The sequence below is a fragment of the Schistocerca gregaria genome, chromosome 2 (assembly GCF_023897955.1).
Source record: "Schistocerca gregaria isolate iqSchGreg1 chromosome 2, iqSchGreg1.2, whole genome shotgun sequence".
Taxonomy (NCBI): domain Eukaryota; kingdom Metazoa; phylum Arthropoda; class Insecta; order Orthoptera; family Acrididae; genus Schistocerca; species Schistocerca gregaria.
The window spans coordinates 912,152,586-912,180,169 of NC_064921.1; the positions used below are offsets into that span (position 1 = coordinate 912,152,586).

Genomic DNA, 27,584 nt, shown 5'->3' on the forward strand with positions numbered 1-27,584 from the left:
TTTAACACAAACTTATGTTTTTTTTTTTTTTTTTTAAATGGACCTCCTATATTTTTTCTTCAGCAATCCATAGCATGACAAAGCACATACACAATGGCGTTGATTGCATCGCAATATTCCCATTACATCCCGAGACATTGAGACGCGAAGTTGACCCTTGAAACACCCGACATGCGCTGCTAGCGCACGTCCTGAGGCTCAGGCGTGAACCCCATGCTGCCCGTAATTGCGATGTGATTGACATGTGGAATCACATCTCCATACTTACCAAGGGGTCCGAAACGAATAATACGGCTGCTACCATCAACTCTCATAAGCACATAATAGTTTCCCTCTTGCACGTTTTACGTATCTACGTACACAGCATGAACCAGTACCGATCGGTGTACACCCATCAGGTTGTCTTATTTATCCTGCACACCCAAAATAATGCGTTATATGACCCATTGTGCCTGTCACGCAGGGTCTGGCTCTACCTAGTCAAGTGTCCAACGTAGTTCCCACTACTGCCCAGTTACCACTTCGCCTTGTTTATGATTTGCGACCCATGCAAACTCCTGTACTTCACCTCCCTCAGAGCATCCCATTTGTTGTTGCTTTGGCGTGCAGTACACCGCTTGCCAGTGTAGTCGTGCATCAGAGTAATCTAGTGACAGCACGGTGGTAGTACACATTGCGAATAAACGTTGTGTTGTGGAACTTATACTGTACAGTATAATGTACACACATGAAGATATGGTAGAAATGCTGCTGATCTATGGAGAATGTACGTTGACGGGAAATACGTAATGAGATTGCTTGTTTGTTGATAGTACTGTTAGCGAACATTATGATTATTAAGTTAATATGTCCGTTTTCTATCCTACTCTACATACCTGTACTGTACCCTGCTGTAGGTGGACGAAATGCTGTTCAGGCAGAACAACTGTACAGAAGACTATTCCCTGACGAGCCATCGCCCTTGCGCCGGAGGTTTGGTCGTTTCACATCTCGTCTACGTGAAACGGGAAGGTTAAATTCAAGACCTCGACATCGTCCTAGAACACGCACAGATGAACGTGCTGAAGTTGCTGTGCTCACTCCCATAGCTGTGAATCCTCAAATCAGCACACGTCAAATTGAATGTGAAGTTGGTGTGTTGAAATCAAGTGCACAGCATATTCTTAAACGTCATAAGTTTCATCCTTACCATGTTCATTTACACCAGGATCTTCATGGAAATGACTTTCGCAATAGGGTAACATTTTGTCGATGGGCTCAGCAAAAACTTCTGACTAATCCAAATTTTTTTGCAGATGTTCTCTTTACTGACGAGGTATCATTGTCCAACAAAGGAATTGTCAATATGAGGAATATGCATTATTGGTCCGCAGACAATCAAAAATGGCTCCGTCAGGTAGAGCATCAACGTCCGTGGAAAGTTAATGTTTGGTGTGGGATTATTGAAGATACAATTATCGGATCTTTCCTTATAAATGGCATCCAAAATGGCAGACAATACTCCAGATTTATACGACACACTTCCTGTTCTCTTGGACACCGTACCTCTGAACCGGAGAATGGTCATGTGGTATCAGCATGACGGTAGGGCATCCTTCATCCGCAGAGTGACCGTATGTATGCAAGCCAATGGGCATCACTTTGAGCATGAGATGTGAACGCTATGTTTAGTATGTAGTGCTGGTATCACAGTGGAAGTTTCTACAAAGGGCCATTTTACCCAGTGATGTTAAGAAACATTTGTTTGCAACAATTTGTCATTTAACGCATTAGATAAACATAACATTGATAATTATGTGATAATAAAACTAATTGGTTAAACATGTTTACATTCATCTTCTATGTCCTACCTGAACTTCCCAAATCAAAACATTTTTACCTAAACAATGGTAAAACTTTTAGTCCACTTGCTTGTTTCACTAAACCATCAACATGAATTTTACTATTAAGAGTGAATGATTAACTGTCACTTGCACTAGATCTACAGTAAATTAAAGTTTTAACGTTGAACAGCATTACCTTTTTAGTAACTGATTAACGATAAGCGAAGTTAACTTTGTGACTAATGTTGCGGTTCACAGATACATTACAGAACCACATCACCCCTAGCCTATGCGATAAATACCTGCTGGGATGTACGACGTTAGTGCAGGATGGCAGCAGACCGTATTATTCGTTTCGAACCTCTTGATAAGTATGGAAGTGTGATTACGCATATCAATCACATCGCGATTACGGGCAGCATGGGGTTCACGCCTGAGCCTCAGGACGTGCGCTAGCAGTGCATGTCAGGTGTTTCAAGTGTCAACTTCGCGTCTTAATATCTCAGTATGTAATGGGAATATTGCGATGCAATCAACGCCATTGTGTATGTGCTTTGTTGTGCTATGGATTGCTGAAGAAAAAATATAGGAGATCCATTAAAAAAAAAATAAGTTTGTGTTAAAAAACACATTCTTTCGTTTTAGAATGTTTTCAAATATGTACATTCATGGGCCCCAGCCCTACATTGATACCGGTGAAAGTTGTTTTCCAATAGCTGTTATTGTTCCAGAGATACTTTGGGTGGACAAGATAGCTGGGACACCCTGTATATGAACATGCTGCCAGAAGTTAAGAAACAACAATTTTATGTTGGAGGAAAAAAAGTGGCAAACTCTCCCACACTTACCTTATCAGTTGATCTAGCAATCTGCAGAACAGGACTACTTTAAAAGGATCTTAGGACAAACTAAAGCAGTTCTATGAAGACAGCCCACTCAGAAAGAATTGGTTCACAAAAAACAGTTAGTCTAACTGAGGAATTGCACATTAGTAGAATAATCCAGGCAAATCTCGTTATATGTGATAACCACGTTCCCTGCAGTTGCCCTGCATTCCAAATTCATGTAAATAGTGTCACTTTATACATAAAATACGGGGTTAAGTTCTCGTTTACTACTCACATATTAGGTTTAAAATAGCAGAGTTTTTTAGCGGAACCATTATCTTCCTGAAATGCTGTTAGTGCAAAATTTAACACTGAAACACAAAATAATAGAGTAAAACCATTGTCATAAAGTCTACATACTATATAGTGTCTGATGATCTACATCAGAAGAATTTGATGGTGCTACAGTTGGTTTAGTTTCTGCAACGTATTTCCCTACATGCAAATCCTTTGTAGCTAAAAAGTTCTCACTAGGCACTTAACATTCATTTTAAGCTTAAAACTGTTTTCCAAAGAAATCTTTAATATTCAGCTGTGTAAGTTTTCTTTGACAGTTGATGATACAACTCTAATTCAGAACTTCTAACTTTGTTTCTACTGTATACGACCTCCTTGGAAGCTCCTATCCTGTGACGGGGACACTTTCTTTCCTTTTACATGACATTTTATGTGCAGACACTTCAAGTGCTCTGACCTGAACTGATGGTTCACGTGTCAACAGATGCAACAGAAGATGTGCATTGAGGGGAACTGGTTCATTACTGCTTCTACGTACTGCTAACAAATTGCAGCATTGGACTTAAAACTGAAATTGTGTAACTGCAGAAACATGGATAACGGATCTGCGTATTATGGGGTCTACCTGTACCTCTTTAAAAGCGTTTCCACATGTAATAATTTGGATGTAGACAGTATATCACTGAACTACTAGAATGTGCAGGGATCCTCATCCTGCTGGAAGAACATACCCATTCTTGTAGCTGAAGAAACCTCTTCCATCAATGCTGGAAGCTTGTGTTCAAGAAAATCTAGATAATAAGACCTGTAAGATGGTATGGTAACACAACAGCCCCAAATAACTGATTTCTTATAATACCACACAACACATTCACAGAAAAGGGTTCTTGAGAATCTCCCCATGTGGATTCTCACTGGATCACTGATGTAAGTTGCAAGTATTACTGGTACACAAAGTGGAAATGGCTTCATCAGTAGACAGTATTATAGAACTGCTTTGTGATTTGCAATTGCTCGTCAACAAAATTCCAGTCATATACCTTCATCTCTTTCTTGAAGATTCTCTGTAAATGGTTAGGCTAGAGGCTGTGTGTATGCAATGTCTGCCATATTCTTGTATGTGGAACACCAATAATGTATAGAAATTCTGTGCGTGCTTGTTGGACTATGCCCTACCAACTGAATAATTTCTTCTACACAAACACTGTTCATATGCACAATCTGATGATTATGATTGCTGGGTATGCACAAGTCTCGCACATTTTAGTGAAGGTACTCTTGAATTAAAATGCATCGGTGTACTCAGTATTTGTAAACACACTGCACTGGCAGCTTCAGAAATAAATGCGGAGTACAGTTTGAAGTGAATGAGGTACAAGTGTTCAAATTGCTTGGATGTCATAATCACAACAGATATTAAAAGGGGATAAGCAAGAATGGATCAGCTTCTTTATCTAGGTCAATCCTAGGTACATACGACATGAATAGTTCCATTCCTGTATCAACTGATACTTCTGGATAGTCAAATACTTTCACTGAGTATGCACTCAATGGCAGGTAAAAGAGAGACCTACTATGATAAATTACAGGCAGTATCATTTGTGCACAGATAAACATAAGTCTTAATGTCGCCCACGTAATTGCAGCTGTAAGTTGCTTCAGCAGTGATCCAGGCATGTCTAGCTGTCAACAATTAGAAGAATCTTGAAATGTGTGAGAGAGACAAAGAACTTGAAACTTCAGTTTTCTTTGCAATAGATCATCACTTGGTACCGAGATGTGGACTGCGCAGATACAAGGGGAACATAAAGTCAACCTTGAGATTTCTGTTTAAATCATTAGGGTCTGCAAGTTCTTGGAGCAGGAGGCAACAACCACCATAGCTCTCTCAATTATCAAAGCTGAATGCATAGCTTTGACCTTCAACTTTTCAAGAGACATTCTGACTGCAAAGTTTAGAAAAAGAAATCTCTGTTTACTGGCCCAGTGAAACTTTTTATAATGGAAAATTTCAAATGGAATTCAAATAATAAAAGTGTGAAAAGTCACTGCGTAATTGTGGCATTGAGCAGTCAATGCAAAGTGTTCTGGACCAAGCCAATATGTGATGAAGGGGCCCTTCACCACCACCACCACCACCACCACCACCACCAACACCTTTTCATGGGCCACTTGTAATTAAATCTCATTTTCTTACATGTATTTCCAGTGTGATGTATTCAGCAACAATATCAGTCGTCAACTTTTTAAATTCAAACACTGCATCTCAAAGAACATGCTTGGTCATTATCAAAGAAACATCACCCATTTCCGGCTTGTGGACTCTTATTGGCTGGTGACTTGTAAAGTCACCCAATAGCCAGCACAGCTGCCATATCTCACTAATACATGTAAAATGAGCTCACCTACTGGATGTGTGGAGAGGGAGAGAGGCTCTTCAGCAACAGGAGCACAGGTAGGGATGAAAGCATTTTGTAAAGTGCTGAAGATATACTTTCATACAGATGATGTGCAATGAGAGAGAACAAGGGTTTTGCAATAGCATGTTTTAAAGACTTTTGTGTTCAAGTCTGACATGATACAGTTGAGCAACTACATACACTACTCATGCGTATACTTTGTACCACATACTGTAGATCGTAAAGATTTGCCAGCAGCGATACAGGGCATGAAGCGAAATTGTAGCAACTGAGTTTTCTTTCAAATTTCCATTTTACACAGTGTACAGAAATTCACTGAGCTGATTTCTAAAAAGCTTGTAATGTCAACTAGGGATGTAAACCCATTTTTTCATGTTTCTGTTTCTCTCATCAAGCCTAAAATAATGCTTCAACAATAGTGAGCATATGAAGTACGGCACATAAGAAAATTGTTAAACAATAATAGCAGTGGTGACAAAGTAAGACATTAAGTAGATGTCCATATTTATGCTTATAGTTTAACCACTTGACTGCTGTGATGTTTTTGGTTTAACTCAACATGTTCATCAGTTTTTGCTTTTTTCTGAGTGAGCACAAAGGATGAGCTCTCAAAAATGCATGTTTTGAACATATAATTTGTAGTTGTAGGATGTCAGAAAACAGCTTAGTTATAACACTCCGCTGCAGAGTGAAAATCTCATTCTGGGAGCTCAGTTATATTTTACTCAGATACCATTTTCAATTTTTTGACGAGTTTTACTTGCTGTTACACATCTGTGTTTTTTTAAGAGCTGATAAAATTCATTACCACAAATTATTGCATAAACATTTTATTATAGGTTTAATTTCCTTCACTTAGACAGATTTTATACAAAGTATTGGAGAGTATTGTGATTTTTAATCATATATGCCAGTTACGTGTGTTTTTGCTCACATTTTGGGGGGGGGGGGATTTAACATTTTCCTCAATTTTGCATCTTTTAAGTCTGTACTGCATCAAAACATAAAATAGGGGTTTCACTGTAATATGAAAAGGATAGAATCATACTCACCATACAGTGGAGATGTGGAGTAGCAGACAGGCACAGTAAAAAGACTGCTAAACAAGGAAGCTTTTGGCCAAAAGGCCTTCTTCTGATTTAGAACACACACACACACACACACACACACACACACACACACACACACACGGTCATTTTATTTGAAACTACAGTAAAAGAAATATGGGGAAAACAGAAAGAAATTTAAGAGCTTTAAGATAGCTTATTCAGATAATTAACTAACTGTTGTGATTTAATTATTGGCTTAAACATGATCATCATTTAATTTTGGCCTATAATTAGTTCTAACCTAAATATTAAACAAATTCTAACTTTCCTGATCCATTGTTTTCATTGTGAGAAATCATTTGCCTTAAATGTCGGTGTAAAACAATTCAGGACGGACTCCTTCTACAACACAATGCAAATTCATGGTGAAACTATGTATCTACCTAGTGATACAGACTAAGCAAACAATACCCCACCAATACAAGCCCTGTAGTAGACATATTAAAAGGTTTTATGCCTTATAGAAAAGGAGCAGAATGTGTACTAAATTCCTTAATAGCAAACAAAAGGTTCATGAAGCTACAGATGGGTCAGATTGGAGGTCAATGTGAAGTTAAAACTGACCTCCACTTGTACAGAAAAGAGGGTGTTTGTGTAACTGAAGCTGTAAATTGATTTCTTATGGGAAAACTAAATTTACATGGAGAAAATACACACAGTCTTACTTCATTCAGTAATATACTAATGACAGACACATCCAGTTTGCATAATTCCCCAAAGAAACATTCGATGAGTGCCGTCACTGATCTCCGTGATTGCAATTACACTTGTAATTTCCAAAAAAGCTTACTATATCCTCTAGGCCCCAGCAAAAGACTGCAGGTTTTAGTAATACACAGACAGGTATGCGTTCTCAGGAGGTAGATGTTGGAAAACTTATAATAAAACTGAAAGTGTGGAAGAATACATAAAACCTTTTGAATACAAAGGCTCACATACCATAGTGTTTGTGTTTTAGGCTTAGAGAAACAGAAATTTTTATGGGTGACAACCTGCATAGTTAGTTTTAAATTAACGTTTTACATGTTGTGCAACCCAGATGTCAAGAAGATATTGCAGCCACAGAAAGGGTGAGCTGTTTGGGAGGAGGTCCAAAGACACTGTGACTATCTTTACCAATGACCTTAACCATTTCTCACATCTGTCTCTGATTTCTGCCTCACAAGCAGTAGCTGTCACAATTAATTAATTAATTAATTTGATTATGCAACACAATGTTTCTTTGCCTGCCGCCACACGGTCCTGGGTACGAGACTCTCATTAATATTATCACTTGTATTATAAATAAGACCAAGAAAAGTTTGTAATGAGTGTTCCAGAACTCCATAAACCATTGTAGCAGATCTCGTGTTGGCTTCTGATGTAAAGTGTCAGAGTATAACACAACGATCTGAGTGATGTATTGTGTGCTGTTATCGTAATGAAAAACAAACATCTCCGGATTGGTGAGAGATAATGCTCTGGCAATGCCAAAATATTTCAGGAATGCTACTGTCACTGCTACTTAGGATCAATTTGTTGACACAATGGACTAAGTGTACAATATGTATTTTAACAACAGCTCAGGGTGGCCTCCATAAGGATTCAATACATGATTGTGGTAGAAGTAAATGAGAAAAACTGCCCTGTTAGAATTTTCTGTAATTATGCTGGTGCCTTTTATTCTGCAAACCATAACATTTCACCAGAGAAACTAAGTACGGCATTAAAGGCATTCCTCTTTCGTGGATCAACTGTTAACAATAGAAAATACAAAATTGCATAAACAAATGATGCCATAGCAATAAGACCAAATTTGGAGTGATGAAACGTAGAATTCAGTGACACACAAGGTTTGGTGTTTGGTCCACTTCTGTTCTTGATCTATGTAAGTGATTTTCCTGAGACACTGGGGAACACTTTAAAAATCTGTAATGTTTGGTAATGATGTAACTATACTGATAAAAAGCCCAAACACATCCCTGTTAGACACAGGCAGTAGATTAACAAAACAGCCTTACAACTGATTCACAGCAAACAGCTTAACTCTTAATTAAAAGCTTATTATGCAGTTACAAAGGCATAAAAATGACTTACACACACCAGATGGAAAGATTAATTAGCCTATACTGTGTAGAACTGCATGTGTAAAGTTAGTAGGCATCCATGTGGACAATAAATGGAGGTGCTTCAAGCTCTTGGCTAATTTAACCAAAAAGTTCATTTCTGCCTGCTTTGCTCATAAAAATCTCTTTTTTCATGTTGACGTGTAGATAGTATGGCTAGCATACTTTCACCCAGTTCTGTCTTGTAGCAGCTAACATAAAAAAGTTGTTTTACAGAAATAAGCTGTAAGACTATTATGTAAAGTTGAGAACCTTGTGATTCTTACACTGATGTGCCAATATATGTACTATATTGTTATTAATTAGAGCGAATTTGGAATGAACTATAAAATTCACAACTAGAAGAAAAAATATGTCCCTTGTTGAGTATTTGTGTCTATCAGTGGTCTAGGAAGAGTGGATTAATGTTAATTTTAATATACTGTTCATATACAAGGTGTGACAATAAAGTAGAGACTGATTTTCTTTGCAAAGATGTAGCAACCCTGCAGGCTTGCGTAGTAGGCACAATATTTTTGACCTTGGTCTGTAAGCTGCTTCTAGTCCAAGCGACACAGCGATGCAACTGCTCAGTCGTGAGTTGTGGTGTAATAAGTTAACACGTGTTTGTGTCTCTCGTCATGGAAATGGAACTGCATAATATTGTGCAATGGTATGCCATTTCATTTTGCATTAAATTGGGTGAAAACGCGATAACACCTTACGGTAAGCTTCAGAGGGCTTTTGGAGAGCAGGTTATGTCAAGAGCTCAAGTTTTTCCTTGGCATAAAATGTTTAGTGAAGGCAGAGAGAATGTTGAAGATGGAGATCGCACTGGACGGCCATCAACCTCATGGACGGATGTCAACGTGGCCAGGGTGCGTGAACTCGTACGATCTGATCGAAGATTATCTATGAAAATGATTGAAGAAGAACTGAACATCAATTAAGTAACAGTTTGTCTAATAATAACTGAAGATCTTGGTATGAGAAAGATTTGTGCAAAAATGGTCCCCAAAAATCTCACACCGCAACAGCGAGAAACACGGAAAAATATGGTAGTCGATCTGTTGGAGCAAACGGAAATGGATCCAGAATTGTTGAGCCGTGTTATCACTGGTGATGAAAGTTGGTTTTTTCAGTACGATCCAGAGACAAAACGCCAAAGTTCGCAATGGTGCTCAAAGAGATCACCCAGACCAAAAAAAGGTTGCATGTCCAAGTCAAAAGTGAAATGCAAACTTTTGTGCTTCTTTGATTCCAAGGGAATTGTTCATAAAGAGTGGGTGCCTTCTGGACAAACAGTTAACCAATATTACAACAAAGAAATTTTAGAAAGACTTCGTAAAAAGAGTTCTTCGTGTCCGTGCCAACATTACTGATAACTGGATTCTGCATCACAATAATGCGCCATCCCATACTGCTGTCAGTACAGCAATTTTTAACCTCAAAACAAATTTCAGTACTACCCCAGCCACCTTATTCCCCAGATATCGCTCTGTGCGACTTTTTTCTATTTCCAAGAGTCAAAACAGTGGCCAAGGGAGACCATTTTCAAACAACACAAGATGTCCAAAAAGCTGTGACAAAGGTCTCGGAGGATATTACAGAAGCCGAGTTCCAGAAATGTTACCATCAATGGCAGAAGCATTGGAAAAAGTGTGTGCAATCAGAAGGAAACTACTTTGAAGGAGACAGCACTAAACTTGACTAAAACAGTAAGAAACTTTTTCACATCAGTCTCATTACTTTATTTTCGCACCTCGTATGTTACAGAAGCTGTCTGCAGTGGTTGCTTCTGCCTGTAACTTGTTTCAGTCTACAGTGTTTTGAAGACTTTCCTGCAAGATGGGAAAGCGTGTGAATGAATGAATGGATGAATGAATGAGTAAATGAGTAAATTATAGTTGATGCACCTACAGTTCATGCTGTTCTGTGCTCATCTATGGATGACATTGTAATTGAACAGTGAGACCATTGGGGATTCATGCAAGAAGCAGATTTCTAAAATTGTGTGTTATAGGCCTTAATGCCTTTAGCAAGGTTGGAGTAGTTGCCACCTGAGTCAATTAGGAGGCAGAATGTTGTTTCAAATTTTTCAAGAGTTCAGGAAACAGTGCATTCTGGACCTAGCTTTCAAATCTTCGGTGTATAAATCTTATATGACAAATGTCTACTGCTGTTTCAAAAAGTGTGGATTGCTGTTGCTCAATCAGTTGTTTTTCATGATAATGTTTTACAATGGGTAATCCAGATTAATTAAATGTATGCACTGCAGAGCTGTATTTAGTCATGTAGGATCTGGAAAGGTGATAAATGCTTAGTGAGTAAATTTCCTCAGATTTTTGATTTCTCTTAGAGCCTAATAAATTACTTGTTATATGTATCCTAAAGAAGCGTGTTACTGGTTCAAAGTGTGAAGATCAAGCTGATGTAACTGCCAGGGATATCTAACATGTACATTGGCAGTGATGAATGTTCTATGAAGATAGTTTTGAACAAGTATGTTTTGTGTATAGTTTGTACAAATTTAGAACATTTAAGTCTTTTAACTACCATTGGGCCTCAGGGGCCTGTCTGTGATGTTTAATATCTCCTCTATTAGTAACTATACACTTTACTTGAATGAAATTTTATGATTTTTTGTAATTTGTCAAGTTAGTCATGATTTTGGAAAAAAAAATATAAAAATTGACCTTTGGCTTAGTGTTAAAATGGTGTTCCACTCATACCAGCCTCAAAGGCCCACGTGTTTAGAAGCGATTTGTCAACAACCAGATGTCTGTCTGTGCAGCATTTGTTACATGACTTGCTATTGTTGACTCATGCTGTTATTCTTCCCCTGTTAAACAGTCTGCCTTGTCACAAGCAGATGTTTATTTTGGTGCATTATATCTTAACAGTTGTCTGTTCTACAAACTGAAAATGTTATGAAGAAGAAGAAGACTGTCAGATGAGGAGGTAAGGGAACTGTTGGAGCAGTTTTCTGACTCTGAAAACCCACCTAGTGAATGTGAATCTTACATGATGATAATGAGGTAGATGTTGCTGAAAATTCAGAACTACAAAAATGAAATTGTGAAGAATCCCTTTATGAAGATGGAGAAGAACAATTTAGTGCAAATTCTGTTGAGTGTGACTTACTGTTTTCTCGTAATGGGAAGGAAATACGGGCCACAGCTCCTCAAGCTGAAATTCTAGTAGGTGTAACAAAAAGGATGTGTTGAAAGAATACCAGGGACCTATAAGTTAATCAATTAGGAACTGTGATAATGAAGAATCTTGTTTTATGTTATTCTTTCGTGTGCCCCATATTGGCGAAGTGTGTATGTGGACCAATAAGGAAGGTCGAATCATTTACAAGTCTGGGTTAATAATAGATATGTGAAATGAAAAAGTTTCCTGGCATTCTGATCTTGACTGGAGTTTACATATCAAGAAATGAAGATATCAGACAGCTTTGGAATGTTGAGAATGGGCAACCACTGTTCAATGAAATTATGTCTGGCAACTGTCTCCGTGTCGTGGTTTGACACTGCAGCAGCCCAACATGAACATAGGTCAAGTGACAAATTGGATCAACCAGAGATGTTTTTACATGTGGAAAATTACCTGTAGGGATGCCTATCTTCCAGGATAGTGCATGACCGTGGATGTATAACTGATCATATTTAAGATGACTGTCCATTTCGACAATACATCCTGTTAAAACCTTGTAGGTGCAGAATACAGTTCTGGGCAATTTGTGACAGTGCAACAAGCTATTGTTGGAAGATGATCGAGTATTTGAGGAAGGAGGAAGAAACCAGGCCATGTGACTTCAAGAAAATGTTGTGAAAACCCTGGTGATCGAACTTTAAAAGTCTGGACATATTATCACATGTATGATCTTTTTTTTTACATCTTTTGATTTAGCTCATTATTTGCTGTCAAAAGATTTGACACTAGTCAGTACTATCCGAAAAACAAAGGTGATCTACCTGCTGGTTTTATTACACCTAAAGGACATGAAGTACACTCGTCATTATTTTGTTATCAACCAGATGTGATAATAGGCTCTGATGTTCCTAAGAAAAAAAAAGTTGTTATCATTCTTAGCTCTCTTCGTGACCAACCAGTGGTTTCATCACCACAAATAAAGGAGCCTGAATTTACAGTTACATACAGTGCCACAAAGGACAGTGTTGACACCTTGGATCAGATGATGTGATGCTACAATGTGATGAGATAAACAAGGCACTGGTCATTGATGGTTTTCTATAACGTGATTGATGTTAATGTAATGAATTCATACATAATTTGGGTGGTGCTGGCTACCAGTAAAAAAAAATAGATGTTGAACTTTAATCATCAATTGTTGAAACAACTAGCAGGGGTAAAGAAGCCAATGAATTTATTAGTAGGATAATATGTGCATATTGTGTAGAGAAGAAAGATAGAAAAAGTCAAATTACATGTCATAGTGCACCAAATCTATATGACCAGAGCATTCTGCTATTGTCTATAGACCGTGCACAGATTTGCAGTAAGAATAAAAACCACGAGTAAAAGCATAAAATTTATGGTGTTTTTTATGTAAACTTTAAATAAATAAAAGTATTTTACACATATTTTATACCACAAAAGTTGTTCCCATTGTAAGTGGTCAAAATAGTGTCAATTTATGTCAGTTTAAACTACACAGGCCTGAGAGGCCCAATTGGTAGGTAACGCTATACAGATTTTCTGGTAAGCAGAGGGCTAAATTGCATTCACTTTGCCAAATAATTTGGTGGGCATCAAACAAGTATCACAATTCTGCAGAAAGACCAGCCATCAGCTGGCTAGTAAATCACATGTACCTTTTCTACTTTTATTCCAGATCATTGTCCCTGCAAGTGACATATCCATTTCATATGTTGTGGAGTTGCTCACCTCTCAAGGTTTCGTAGATTACTCCTTTTTTCCTGTGCAGATGTACTAGTAAATTTAATCGTCTTAGCAGACCACTATGAAGTCCATTGGAGAGGGTAGTTCCTGTAGTACAACATGTTACGGTACCTTCCCATTCCATTTATGTATGGTGCTTGGGAAGAATAATAGCTTAAATGCCTCTTTGCATCCTGTAATCAGTCTGCTCTTGTCTTCAGGGGACCAGTATGAAGGAGGAAGTCATATATATCGAGATTTCTCATTTAATTGTAGTTTGTTGAACTTTGTGAGTAGGTCATACAACACAGGCCTTAAAGCTCAGTTTAGTTGTATGGGCATTAGGCCATAGTCCAGGGTCTTCAGAATTGTGTCATTCTACTTTGAGTCGAACAAACCTTTCACTCTTATTTGTATATGTTCAATATCACCAGTCAGTCATATTTGGTAGAGTTACCATACACTCGAGCAGTCTTCTGCAATGAGTAACATGAGAGTGATATAAGCAACCCGATTTGTAAACTGGTTGTATTTTCCCGTTATCCTATCAATAAACGGAAGTGTGCCACATCCTTTACCTAGTCTGAGCCATTTCATAATATTATCCAACAGATGTATATCAGTTGTATTGGATGATAGTTGTGTGCTGTACTAGTGGATTAAGGATGGAAAATAGCCACAGTGGCTTAATAAAAAAAAAATTGGAAATTGCGTAGGAAGCAGAGACTTTTCACTCTCCATTCAAAAAAGAATGTTGAAGTGATGACAGACAAAAGTTAGAAATTTGTGCATGTGTAAAAAGATCGCTATCTGATACACGCGACTACTACCACAGTCACACTGTAGCAGAAGATCTTGCTGAGAACATGAGAAAATTCTGGTACTATGTAAGTTCCTTGTGGATGTTATAGGCATCTGTATAGTCACTCTTTGAACAGCCCAGTGTGGCAATAGAATACAGCAAGAGGAAAGCTGAAATTTTAAATCTAACAATGGAAAATCCAGGATGGAATGTAACAATATTATATTAATACTGTTGAAATTTTAAATCTTGCATTTAAGAAAAATTCATGCAGGAGGGTCCTAGTAACATACCGTTGTTTGGCTGTTGTACAGATGTCCATATGGAGAACATAGTAATAAGCATCACTGGTGTGGACACAATTGGAATACTTTAAAACAAATAAGTCGCCAGGCCCAGATGGAATCCCAGTTCGGTTATATAGAGAGTACTCAATGCCTATGAAATTGACCCCTTCCTTTGCTTCCATTTATCGTGAATCTCTCATCCAGCACAAAGTCCCAAGCGACCGAGAAAAAAGTGCAGTTAACTCGCGTGTTATGCCCTAGACAAGTATCTTCAGAATAAGGTTTTAAGATCCGCCATAGTTTAATAGTTCTGTTGGAGTAGCGCGACGTAAAAAAAGAGCACCTCATCTCAGATTCAAAAGAAGTAAAAACCTAGCTGACAAACAAAAACTGAACGAAGCAAAAATGAGCGTAAGGAGAGCAACGAGAGAATCGTTCAATGATTTTGAAAGTAAGATGTCAACCAACCTGAGTAAAAACCCTAAGCGATTATGGTTCTATGTAAAATCAGTAAGTGGTTCAAAATCATCTATTCACTCTCTCAGTGACCACACTGGCACCAAAACCGAAGATAACTGAGAGAAGGCAGATATACTGAATTCGGTCTTCCGAAGTTGTTTCATTGTGGAAGATCATAACACTGTTCCTCCTTTCAGTTGTACGAATGTCGAAATGGCAAATATTGGGATAACCGAATGCGGAATTGTAAAGCAGCTACAGTTGCTTAGTAGTGGAAAGGTGTCAGGACCAAATGAGACACCTATAAGATACTATAAAGATTATGCAAAAGAACTTGCTCCCCTTCTAGCAGTAATTGATCATAGATCGCTTGAGCAATAAAAGGTACCTAACGACTGGAAAAAGTGCGGGTCGTTCTCATTTTTAAGAAAGTCCATAAGACAGATTCACACAATTATAAACCTATATCGTTGATGTCAGTCTGTTGTAGAATTATGGAACATGTATAATGCTAAAAAATTGACATTTTTGGAAAATGAACATCACTTCTATAAAAATCAACATGGGTTTTGCAAACATAGATCCTGCAAAACATAGCTCATTCTGTTCCTCCACGAGATCCACTTCCCAGTGGACAATGGTGCTTGGTTTCAGTAAGACATGTGACACTGTGCTGCATTGCTTTTTAATGGAAAAAATATGTGTTTATGGAGTATCAGAGCACACTTGTGACTGGATTCAAGACTTTTTTAGAGACTGAACTCAACCTGTCGCTGATACGCCCGCTGAACCTTCTGGGCAGAACAGGTAACATGATTGTGGAAAGGGCCAAATAGGTTGAGGTCAGTTTTGCTTTCAAATTGTACTATATTGTAATTTAATAACTTGTACAACCATAGCAGCACATAGCTGGACCTTTACCGAATGCAACTCTTTCATGGCTGAAGGCCTCCAAACAAAAAATCTTAACAAATCAACAAGATAAAATCCAATTAAGATAGCAATAAAATAATAAAAAAAAGTAACAGCAAAGTAGATAGGACAAACATATGCAAGGCGAAATACCAAAGGCTGAAGGCCACAATCAAGTTTCAAAATTTTAAAATATAATACCATAATCTTTTAAAGGCAGAAGGCCGCAGTATTAAAGCTTGAAAGATGAATTTAAGAATTAATTTGCAAAATTTTTAAGGAAAAAGAAAAATAAATAAGCCTTAAATTTTAAGCAGCTGGAAACAGATAATTAAACACCTGCGGCACTCAAAAGCATCCATGGAGGTCGGTCCGCCTTTGTTCACTTAGGCGAGACAGGTGGTGAGCCCAACTACTCTTGATCCTTCAGAATGCAACCAGGGGATAGCCACGGACCGACCGACAAACAACTTGCTTGCCACCGATCGGTACATGAGAATTCAAACACAAAATGCTTACAAATTTGATGATCCGCAATGGAGTATGTATTAGCTGTCAAAATTACACACCATGTTGGACAGCGACAACAGGTGAGGAAAGGATGCTGCCTGAAATTACGTTAGTGCCCAGGGCAGGTAGCCGGAACACTAACGGCCACAAAGCAGAAAAGTCCACTAGTGCACTCGAATTGTAGTGAACCAAATCAGTTAGTTGTACCGCATGGTGACTAAATTTCAGCAATAGAAACACTCGGTGTTGCTCACAGCAAAACCTCCCCAACAGCGAACCATCGAAATGAACTACAACTTGAATGGACGAGGCTTGAGTACTTAGAACAACACTCAGCTTTGACGTCCTGGGTCAGTTAACCATGAAACTCGTAGCAATCGGATAGCTCCACACACGCTCCGACACTGTGCAGGGACCGGCAGCGGACTCAGCGACTGCACCGCACGGAAATATCTTCCCTGGTCCGTAGCAACCAACCGACTGCCTGCTGGTCTGTTGTGACTGCACTGCTGGTGCGTCTCCCACTCACTTCCAGACACACGAGGGCAGAAATACTGGCGCAGACCCAACCATGCAGAGGAAACACGCCCACTGGCTAAACGACATCCCTGCACCAGGAAAGGACAGACCCAAGTTCCACAAGATGGTAATTGAAGGGGCCCAGAAGTACTCAAAGAACCAGTCAAGGGAAATAACACCAACTACACACACACAGCCTGACACACTTGCACGAAGACCTGCACTGCGCCCCCCCCCCCCCCCCCCCCCCCCCCCCCCCACACACACACACACGACTCGTGAACAATCGGTGAGCCAAAACGTGTCGTCCGGTAGGACGACCGACCAACAATCCATCAAGAGCATGGCATGGCTCAAATGATGCATGGCGGTCGTGGTCCGGCGAGCCATGTCGACACAGACCTCACTGCTGCTCCAACCTGACTGCACTAGTGCCGCTCCAGACGCGATCCAACTAACTGACAGCCCGAACTCACGACGAACTGCTGTACGACAGATGTTAAATGTAACATATTGCGCATATGAAGGAAAGGAAATCCACTACCGTACAGCTATACTAATGATGACAAACAGCTGGATACAGCATCTACTGTAAAATATCTAGGTGTAACTATCCGGAGCGACCTTAAGACCACATAAAACAGATAGTGAGAAAAGCAGATACCAGGCTCAGATTCATCGGAAGAATCATGAGGACATGTAACTTAGCCACGAAAGAAGTGGCTTATAAGGCACTTGTTTGCCCGATTCTTGTGTATTGTTCATCTATCTGAGATCCGTGTCAGGTAGGACCGATATAGAAGATAGAGAAGATCCAAGAGAGGCATTGTGCATTATGCAGAGATTTACTATTGAAATTTCGGGACTGCACTTTTCAGGAGTCCGTCAACATATTACTTCCCCCCACATACATCTCACATATTGACTACGAGGAGAAAATTGAAGAAATTAATACAGAGGCTTACTGGCAATCATTCTTCCCACATACTATTCACGAGTGGAACAGGGTTGAAGGGATCATATAGTAGTACTGAAAGTACCCTCCTCCACACACCATTAGGTGGATTGCGGAGTACGATCTAGATGTAGATGTATGTAAAGAAGGGTAATAGAACAGACTCTCAAAATTGCAGACCAATATCCTTAACATCTGTTTGCTACAGAATTCTTGAACATATTTTCAGTCCAAATATAATAAATTTCTTTGAGATGGGAGAGCTTCTGTCTGCAAACCAGCAGGAATTTATAAAGTATTGCTCCTGCAAAGCTCAGCAATGGCAAGTGTTTATCAGAGACAGATTTGTCAGGAGTGCCTCAGGGAAGTGTGACAGGACTGCACTTATTCTCTATATACATAAATAATCTGACAGCCAGGTTGAGAAGCAATCTGTGGTTGTTTGCTGACGAAGCTGTGGTGCACAGGAAGATGCCGTTCAGTGAATGGGAGGGTACAAGATGACATAGACAAAATTTCTAGTTGGTGTGATGAATTGCAGCTTGCGCTAAACTTACAAAAATGTTAGTTAATACAGATGCGTAGGAAAAGCAACCCTGTAATGTTTGAATATAGCAATAGTAGTGTACAGTTTGACAGAGTCATGTAGGTTAAGTAAATAGGTATAACACTGTAATGCGATATGAAATGGAACAAGCACCTAAGGATGGTAGTAGGGAAGGTAGATGATCCACTTTGGTTTTTTGGGAGAATGTTAGGAAATTGTGGTTCCTCAGCAAAGGAGACTGCATGTAGAAGACTGTTGTTGTTGTTGTTGTTGTTGTTGTTGTTGTTGTGGTCTTCAGTACTGAGACTGGTTTGATGCAGCTCTCCATGCTACTCTAACCTGGGAAAGCTTCTTCATCTCCCAGAACCCACTGCAACCCACATCCTTCTGATTCTGCTTAGTGTAGTCATCTCTTGGTCTCCCTCTACGATTTTTACCCTCTACGCTGCCCTCCAATACTAAATTGGTGATCCCTTGATGCCTCAGAACATGTCCTACCAACCGATCCCTTCTTCTGGTCAAGTTGTGCCACAAACTTCTCTTTTCCCCAATCCTATTCAATACTTCCTCATTAGTTATGTGATCTACCCATCTAATCTTCAGCATTCTTCTGTAGCACCACATTTCGAAAGCTTCTATTCTCTTCTTGTCTAAACTATTTATCGTCCATGTTTCACTTCCATACATGTCTACACTCCATACAAATACTTTCAGAAATGACTTCCTGACACTTAAATAAATACTCGATATTAACGAATTTCTCTTCTTCAGAAACACTTTCCTTGCCATTGCCAGTCTACCTTTTATATCCTCTCTACTTCGACCATCATCAGTTATTTTGCTCCCCAAATAGCAAAACTCCTTTACTACTTTAAGTGTCTCATTTCCTAATCTAATTCCCTCAGCATCACCTGACGTAATTCGACTACATTCCATTATCCTCGTTTTGCTTTTGTTGATGTTCATCTTATATCCTCCTTTCAAGACACTATCCATTCCATTCAACTGCTCTTCCAAGTCCTTTGCTGTCTCTGACAGAATTACGATGTCATCGGCGAACCTCAAAGTTTTTATTTCTTCTCCATGGATTTTAATACCTACTCCAAATTTTTCTTTTGTATCCTTTACTGCTTGCTCAATATACAGATTGAATAACATTGGGGAGAGACTACAACCCTGTCTCACTCCCTTCCCAACCACTGCTTCCCTTTCATGTCCTTCGACTCTTATAACTGCCACCTGGTTTCTGTACAAATTGTAAATAGCCTTTCGCTCCCTATATTTTACCCCTGCCACCTTCATAATTTGAAAGAGAGTATTCCAGTCAACATTGTCAAAAGCTTTCTCTAAGCCTACAAAAGCTAGAAACGTAGGTTTGCCCTTCCTTAATCTAGCTTCTAAGATAAGTCGTAGGGTCAATATTGCTTCACGTGTTCCAACATTTCTATGGAATCCAAACTGATCATCCCCGAGGTCGGCTTCTACTAGTTTTTCCATTCGTCTGTAAAGAATTCGTGTTAGTATTTTGCAGCTGTGACTTATTAAACTGATAGTTCGGTAATTTTCACATCTGTCAACACCTGATTTCTTTGGGATTGGAATTATTATATTCTTCTTGAAGTCTGAGGGTATTTCACCTGTCTCATACATCTTTCTCACCAGATGGTAGAGTTTTGTCAGGACTGGCTCTCCCAAGGCCGTCAGTAGTTCCAATGAAATGTTGTCTACTCCGGGGGCCTTGTTTCGACTCAGGTCTTTCAGTGCTCTGTCAAACTCTTCACGCAGTATCGTATCTCCCATTTTGTCTTCATCTACATCCTCTTCCTTTTCCGTAATATTGTCCTCAAGTACATCACCCTTGTATAGACCCTCTATATACTCCTTCCACCTTTCTGCTTTCCCTTCTTTGCTTAGAACTGGGTTTCCATCTGAGCTCTTGATGTTCATACAAGTGGTTCTCTTATCTCCAAAGGTCTCTTTAATTTTCCTGTAGGTAGTATCTATCTTACCCCTAGTGAGATAAGCCTCTACATCCTTACATTTGTCCTCTAGCCATCCCTGCTTAGCCATTTTGCACTTCCTGTCGATCTCATTTTTGAGACATCTGTATTCCTTTTTGCCTGCTTCACTTACTGCATTTTTATATTTTCTCCTTTCATCAATTAAATTCAATAATTCTTCTGTTACCCAAGGATTTCTACTAGCCCTCGTCTTTTTACCTACTTGATCCTCTGCTGCCTTCACTACTTCATCCCTCAAAGCTCCCCATTCTTCTTCTACTGTGTTTCTTTCCCCCATTCCTGTCAATTGCTCCCTTATGCTCTCCCTGAAACTCTGTACAACCTCTGGTTCTTTTAGTTTATCCATGTCCCATCTCCTTAAATTCCCACCTTTTTGCAGTTTCTTCAGTTTTAATCTACAGGTCATAACCAATAGATTGTGGTCAGAGTCCACATCTGCCCCTGGAAATGTCTTACAATTTAAAACCTGGTTCCTAAATCCCTGTCGTACCATTATATAATCTATCTGATACCTTTTAGTATCTCCAGGCTTCTTCCATGTATACAGCCTTCTTTTATGATTCTTGAACCAAGTGTTACCTATGATTAAGTTGTGTGTAAAAGACTAGTACAACTTCAGTATTGTTCAAGTGTTTAGGATCCGCACCAGACATGATTAAAGGAAGACATTGAAACAATTCAGAGGTGGCTCCCTAGATTTGCTTGACGGTGGGTCTGATTAATGCATGAGTATTAGAGAGATGCTTTGTGAACTTGAGTGGGAATCCCTGGAGGAAAGGTGACATTCTTTTCATGGAACAATATTGAGGAAATTTAGAGAATCAGCATTTGAAGTTGAGTGTACAACAATTCTTCTGCAGCCAACATACATTTGGCTTAAGGACCATGAAGATGAGATAAGAGAAATAAGCTGTGGGGCACAGGAAGGTGTCGTCGAGTGAATGAATGGGAGGGTACAAGACCACACAGACAAAATTTCTAGTTGGTGTGATGAATTGCAGCTTGCCTTAAACATAGATAAATGTTAGTTAATGGAGATACATAGGAAAAATGACCCTGTAATGTTTGAATATAGCAATTGTAGTGTACAGTTTGACGGAGTCATGTTTTTATTGTGCCTATCGTGACTCAGCATCTCCGCTATATTGTGAGTAGCAACTTTCCTTCTCTGGTATTGTTACAAGAGAAATAAGGACTCATACGGAAGCTTATAGATAGTCTTTTCCCCTTGTTCTGTTTGTGAATGGAGCAGGATAGAAAATGATAGTAGCAGTATTAGATACCCTCTGCCATCTTGCAGAATGTGTATCTAGATGAAGATATGTGGATGACTTCTGCTGTAGTTCTCATTGACAAAGGACCAACTACTGGACACGTTTTCTTATCCTAGGTATCTATGCTATATTGTGATTATTATTGACTATTCGACAGCCCAGCACCTTATAAATAGTTGCCTTGCTCCACTTTGGATTATCTTACCCATTTTTATGGCTATTTAATGTTGTTTGTTTAGGTAAGTATCTGTTAAAATAACTATTGCTCCTCTTTATGTCCGCATAAGCATAAATTTGTGGAATCCTAAACTTATTACTTAAATCTGGTTTACCACCATGTTCTTAAATTATGGTCTCATAATTCACATTTCCTGAAAAAATACTGCTGTGTTCAGAAAATTTTACAAGTGCATGTCTTCTACCATTTTACCATTTCTGCTATCATGATCAAAGTTTCCCACTGATGAATCTTTCATTAGTTTTTTCTCCACTCAAGTCCTTTCTTATCATCTTGTAATGGGAGTTGCTGACATTTATCAGTGTCTGTAACCCTTCTGCCTCGTCAGATTGTGAATATGGTGTCTAAACTTGAATGATTTCTATTAATATCTTTTGTTGATTGTTGAAAGAAACGATACTGTTCTGTCTGAGCTTCCTTCAGTATCTGTAATATTGCTTTTAGTAAGTATGCAGTAAATCTTGTTGACAAAAAAAACTTTGTATTAAATCAAAACGTGTACATGTTTATTAATGATTTTTTCAGAATGAAGAACGCTTTGAAGTTGTTCCTGATTCAAAAATAACAATTTCAAGAACTGTAAACAAGGACAATGTATCATTCTATAAGATGAATGGCAGTGTTGCCAAATTTGACACAATTAAAATGTTTTTGAAAAGTCATGGTGTTGACATAGTTAGTGGTCGTTACTTAATTTTACAGGTAAATGTATGTTTATGAGGAACATTTAGTGTAAGTAAACTTTTGAAAGATGTACAATTTTCAGTATATGTAATTGGCGTGTCTATATTAAAATAAACTCTTGCTGTTGAAGGGAGAAGTGGAGCAAATTTCACTGATGAAACCAAAGGCAGCAAATGAGAAAGAGATTGGCTTCTTAGAATATTTGGAAGATATATTTGGATCCTTAAAGTACAAGGTAAGATTATCGAGTTTACCCCTTTTTTCGTTGAGTCTTTATTGAAGTATGCATCACCGAATGAATATTATTGAGTAAGTCTATGTTTCTAGCCAAAGGTTTTTGGTTTGCGTAAATCAATTTGTGTGGGTACGAGTATGTTGCAGTTTACAAGTTCATGAATGATTCCTTCTCTCATCCTCGTACTACTGGCCAAGTATACCTTTTTTAAAGATGCTGATATCAGTAGTACATTGAACTTTCTTTTTATCTGTTCGGTACAATTTGAGACAAACAGGAATTACACAAATTACTATTTGTAAAATGTCAATGTGAAATGTTTTTGATTATTAAAAGACAGTTGAGAATCGTCAAAAAAGTCATCGTTTTTATGTAATCAGGGATACCAATATATAGTAGATGCACTGAAATCTGACAAACACTTGATAAATGGAATAAAATTGATGCAGATAGCTACATCACATCATACTACTAACAGAAAACAAAACTGCTAGACTAATACTCAATTGTAACTGAACTGCACAACACCCTTAACACTTTAGTGACCAAGTGATAGCTCAACCTGGGCTACAACACTGAATTCACAGGACAACACCCGAGTATCTCTTTGGCAATGTTTCACAGTGGGCGAGCCACCAATTACACGAAAACTGGACTGATTTTGTATGAGAACATTGTATGGACGCCTTGCTACTTGTTCCTTGACAGCAGCTGCCCTTTGTCAACCTCTTACAATTAATTTGAAAGAAGCTATAGCATAGGTAAGTGCTGCTGCCGAAACCGTGTACTCGTGTTGTCACAAGATTTGTGTAGGATTTTGCCGTTAGCTGTAATTCTGTCATAAATACATCATTTTTTGAGTGAGCAAGAAAATTTTGAAAGTGTGGAGGAAGCGTTGGATGATTCTGGATCACAAGGAGAAATACAATGTCTGACAAAGAAGTGAAACACCCAGAATACGTTGTTGGGTATCAGTGTAGCTTCTTACTGAAGTGTGTGTGGCTTAAGAGTTAGAGCATTGAGATGTCGTTTTTATTGAAAATACCTCTTTAAATTTCTTCGTCGACCGTGTCTAGCTGCGTGAAAACAAAACTCTCTACTTTAGATTTATTAGTGTTTTTTTAATTTTGCAGGTCCTTACATATAGCTCCTTTCCTTTCAGAAATATTAAAATAATCCCTCATAAATTCATCCTGTCTTTAACATCTCAAGACCAGATCCATGTACTGCTATAGTTTTGCATCACATTTCCTTCTTTATAATTGGTTCAGTACTAGTAGTGATTGTTAAGCATCTTTCCAGTATACAAATTGAAAAATATTTTTCACTTGAACATTTTCACACACACACACACACACACACACACGCACACGCACACGCGCGCGCGCGCACGCGCGCACACACCTCTTCAACACTTGAAATAGATTTGTTGTTCATGGCAACAAACATTTCATTGCCATTTAATACGTCTTTTAAGTTACTCAGTATATATGTAAAAGGAGTCATGGCTGCATGAGAACTGAACTCATCGTTAACACTAAGTTAAAAAAGATACAAATTGGGCTTTCTTAAAAAAAAAAAAAAAAGGAGGAAGAAGAAGAAGAAGAAGCCAGTGATCTGGTGATGTGAAATTCCATGCTGTAAGAAGAAGAAGAAGAAGAAGAAGAAGAAGAAGAACTGTCAGCTCTCACCAAAGATTTCTGCATCACTCATGCAAGGAAGAAAACCCAAAACAAACACTTTGTACTTTTTTGCATTGAATTGTTACTACTGTAAAAGCTACTAACATGCATATTTAACATATTATACAGTATATTCACTGTATTTCAAAGTTCCACAGTGGTGCAGCAAAAATCCTGTGTACTGTACGTACACATGCACACCATGGTCGGGTATTTAAATAATTAAAATTGCAAAACTCTCCATGAGGTAGAACATACACGAGAATGCTTTAGCGGTGTTCATGTTTCGTGTTGTTGCCAGGCCTGGTAGTGTATGTAATGGGTGTGCACTGTGTAACATGTTGAGTGATCACTATGGAGGTCACATAGATGCCACATACTCATATGAGACAGCATTGTTAGCATCGAATGAGGTTGAAAGAGGCCTCGCCATGGGCCTTCATTTGGCCAGTTGATATCCAAATTTGTGGGGCACTTGGATGTCGTAGTCAGTGCCAGTTTAAGGCTCAAATCACACAGGCTTCCACGTGGGGCATACAGCAGAGTGGGGGGCCAGAGGCCACAATTTTGAAACTGACCATTCATAGCCCGACCTGTCTACTGACTCACTCGCAGACCCCCTTATGGACCTATCTGACTGTGTATTTGGACAATGGCTACCTGATGGGCAGACCCTATTTGCCTACACTGATGGAGTATTGGCTAGCAGGTAGAGGTTCACTGGTCAAATACACACACCCGGACCACAGATCCAACAGTGATCCCATTGCCCACACACACAGGCAAACAGGATATCTAGACAGGATGTATCGCAATTAGTAGTGGCCACTTGGGGCGCCAAGCTGAGAGGGGCGCCAGGGCTGCCCAAGTGCAAGATTCATATACTGTGGGTATCACAATTAGTTTCAAAACTGATCCACATGAAAAAGGGGAGTGGGGGTAGGGGGTGCCAAATGATAAGTTGCTTCTGTGGAAAAATGTTCTTGAACCGGTCCTGATCGCAGTGACACAGTGTTGGACTGCATAGATACATGAGGGCAGGCCTACTTGTTGGCAGTGTTCTTGTCAGCCATGTCTGACCGCCATAAAGAAGGAGAGCACATCGTAACCCTTTTGCATCCTTGCCTGCAATGTTCTTTGTCATCCTGCACTGTTGGTCACAGACTAGAAGCAGCTGTACTAAAGGGCTACCACCCCATGCATAATGTGTGATTAAAACCACAACACAAACAGCTTTGTTTGGAGTAGTGCAGTGAGCAGGAAGTGTGAACTACTGATGAATGGCATCACATTGTGTTCTGTGATGAATTGTGGATCTGCCTACCCCAGATAAAAGTTAATAAGTGTGTTATTGATCTGGGCAGAGGTTCCGTCATTCTTCCAGTGTTTTGGAGAGGTGCAGTAGAGTGAGTATCTCCAGTCATCATAGTGTGGGGAGCCATTAGGTGTGACTTCAGGTCATGGGTGTTACAGATGTAGGGAACCCAAATGGCACAACAGTGTATCATGGGCATCCTCCATCCTCATGTGTTACCTATCATGTAGCAGTATCGTGGTGCCACTTTCCAACAGGACAATGCTCATCCGCACTTGGCATGTGTGTCTATAAACTGTCTGTGTAATGGTGAGATACTCCGGTGGCTTTCAAGATTCCCAGCTTTGTCACTTATAGACAGTGTGGGACCAGCTCAGATGTCAATGCTGTCCCAGTGCCATTATCTGGGATATCAAGGACCATTTAAAACTGTCTTGGGTTAGCTTGTCTTAATGGAAGATACAACAGCTTTGTGTGACACATCTCCCAACAAAATCAGTGCCTGTCTTCAGGCAAGAGGGAGCGCAGCATCATAGCGATTAGTAGCCATATACTGAGAAGTTGTTTGTAAATTTTACTTGATTTTGTAATACTGAAATAACATCGCATACACTGTAAACCCATGAAGTTTCATTTCGTTTCCTCTTCTCCTTTTGGGTGCTTCACTTTTTTTAGTCAGACAGCACATCTAAGTGAGAGGATTCATATTCAGGTAAACTACGGTGTGCAACATTTTTTCATCTCTAGTATTTTTGCCACAGACATGGTGCTCAGTTGCAATTTGGTTGTGTTTTATTTGTCTACATTTAACTTTTTTACAGAGAAATCTGATGACAAACCAGCTGCTGTTCTAATATATTCTACTCAACCAAGTACTAATCTGATTGGTGAAAATCAGCGGACTTTGGACCAGTACAGAATGTTTGTTGTTGTGGTCAACTTTAGAGACATATTGTGCACTGTAGCAATAAGTGACCATTGTGAAAACACTGTTGATTCAAGTGTGTTGTTGTGCATAGTGGTTGTTGTTATTTAGAAAAATGAATGAAATGGCTATACCTGGTCATTCTATCACTTTGTCATCGATACTTATGCCACCTCTGTGACTTATTAATCCATTAAATGTTCCTTTTTTAAGCTGCCAGCTGGCTGTCCTGGAAGAAGGAGACAGGGCTTCTCTTCGTACTCATTGTGCTGTGAGCTAATGGCAAGCTCTCACTACCAGCATCCTCCACAAACGGCCACTTTGAAGTGTGCTATTAGTACATCCTCTGTAATGCAGTATTCTGCAATGCTAAGAAAGAGGCAGCGATCTTCTCAAAAGAAGTCAACTGATGCCGTGGGGCATTCAAGAACTGTCAGTCTGTTGTGCTACAGTTCTCAGAAATAAGTGGAGCAAGAGCAGCAGTTATGAAAGATTCATTCTGCTGGACGTGTTTTATATTATATTTCTCCATTCTGTTGCGAAACACATTAAATCAGCAACTAACAGCTATGCAAAACTGGTTTACAACAAACTGAAGACAAGACTGTTAATTGTGATTTTTGAGACTGTTAATTGTTTGCTATCCTAAGACTGGTAATGTCCTTTGTTCGAAATGTACACTGGTAAAGGACAAAATAGTAGCAATCTTTCAGAGCTTGCTTGCTAATTATTTGGGTAAAGGCCATGCCGT

General features: G+C 39.1%; 1 protein-coding gene across 1 annotated transcript in view; it reads left to right on the top strand.

The window, feature by feature from the left end:
• Positions 1-27,584, top strand: part of LOC126335346 (structural maintenance of chromosomes protein 4-like) — a 298,803-nt gene that overhangs the window by 34,135 nt on the left and 237,084 nt on the right. Inside the window, 2 exon segments of the mRNA XM_049998531.1 lie at positions 22,518-22,694; positions 22,807-22,911. Coding sequence (XP_049854488.1) covers positions 22,518-22,694; positions 22,807-22,911 — 282 coding nt within the window.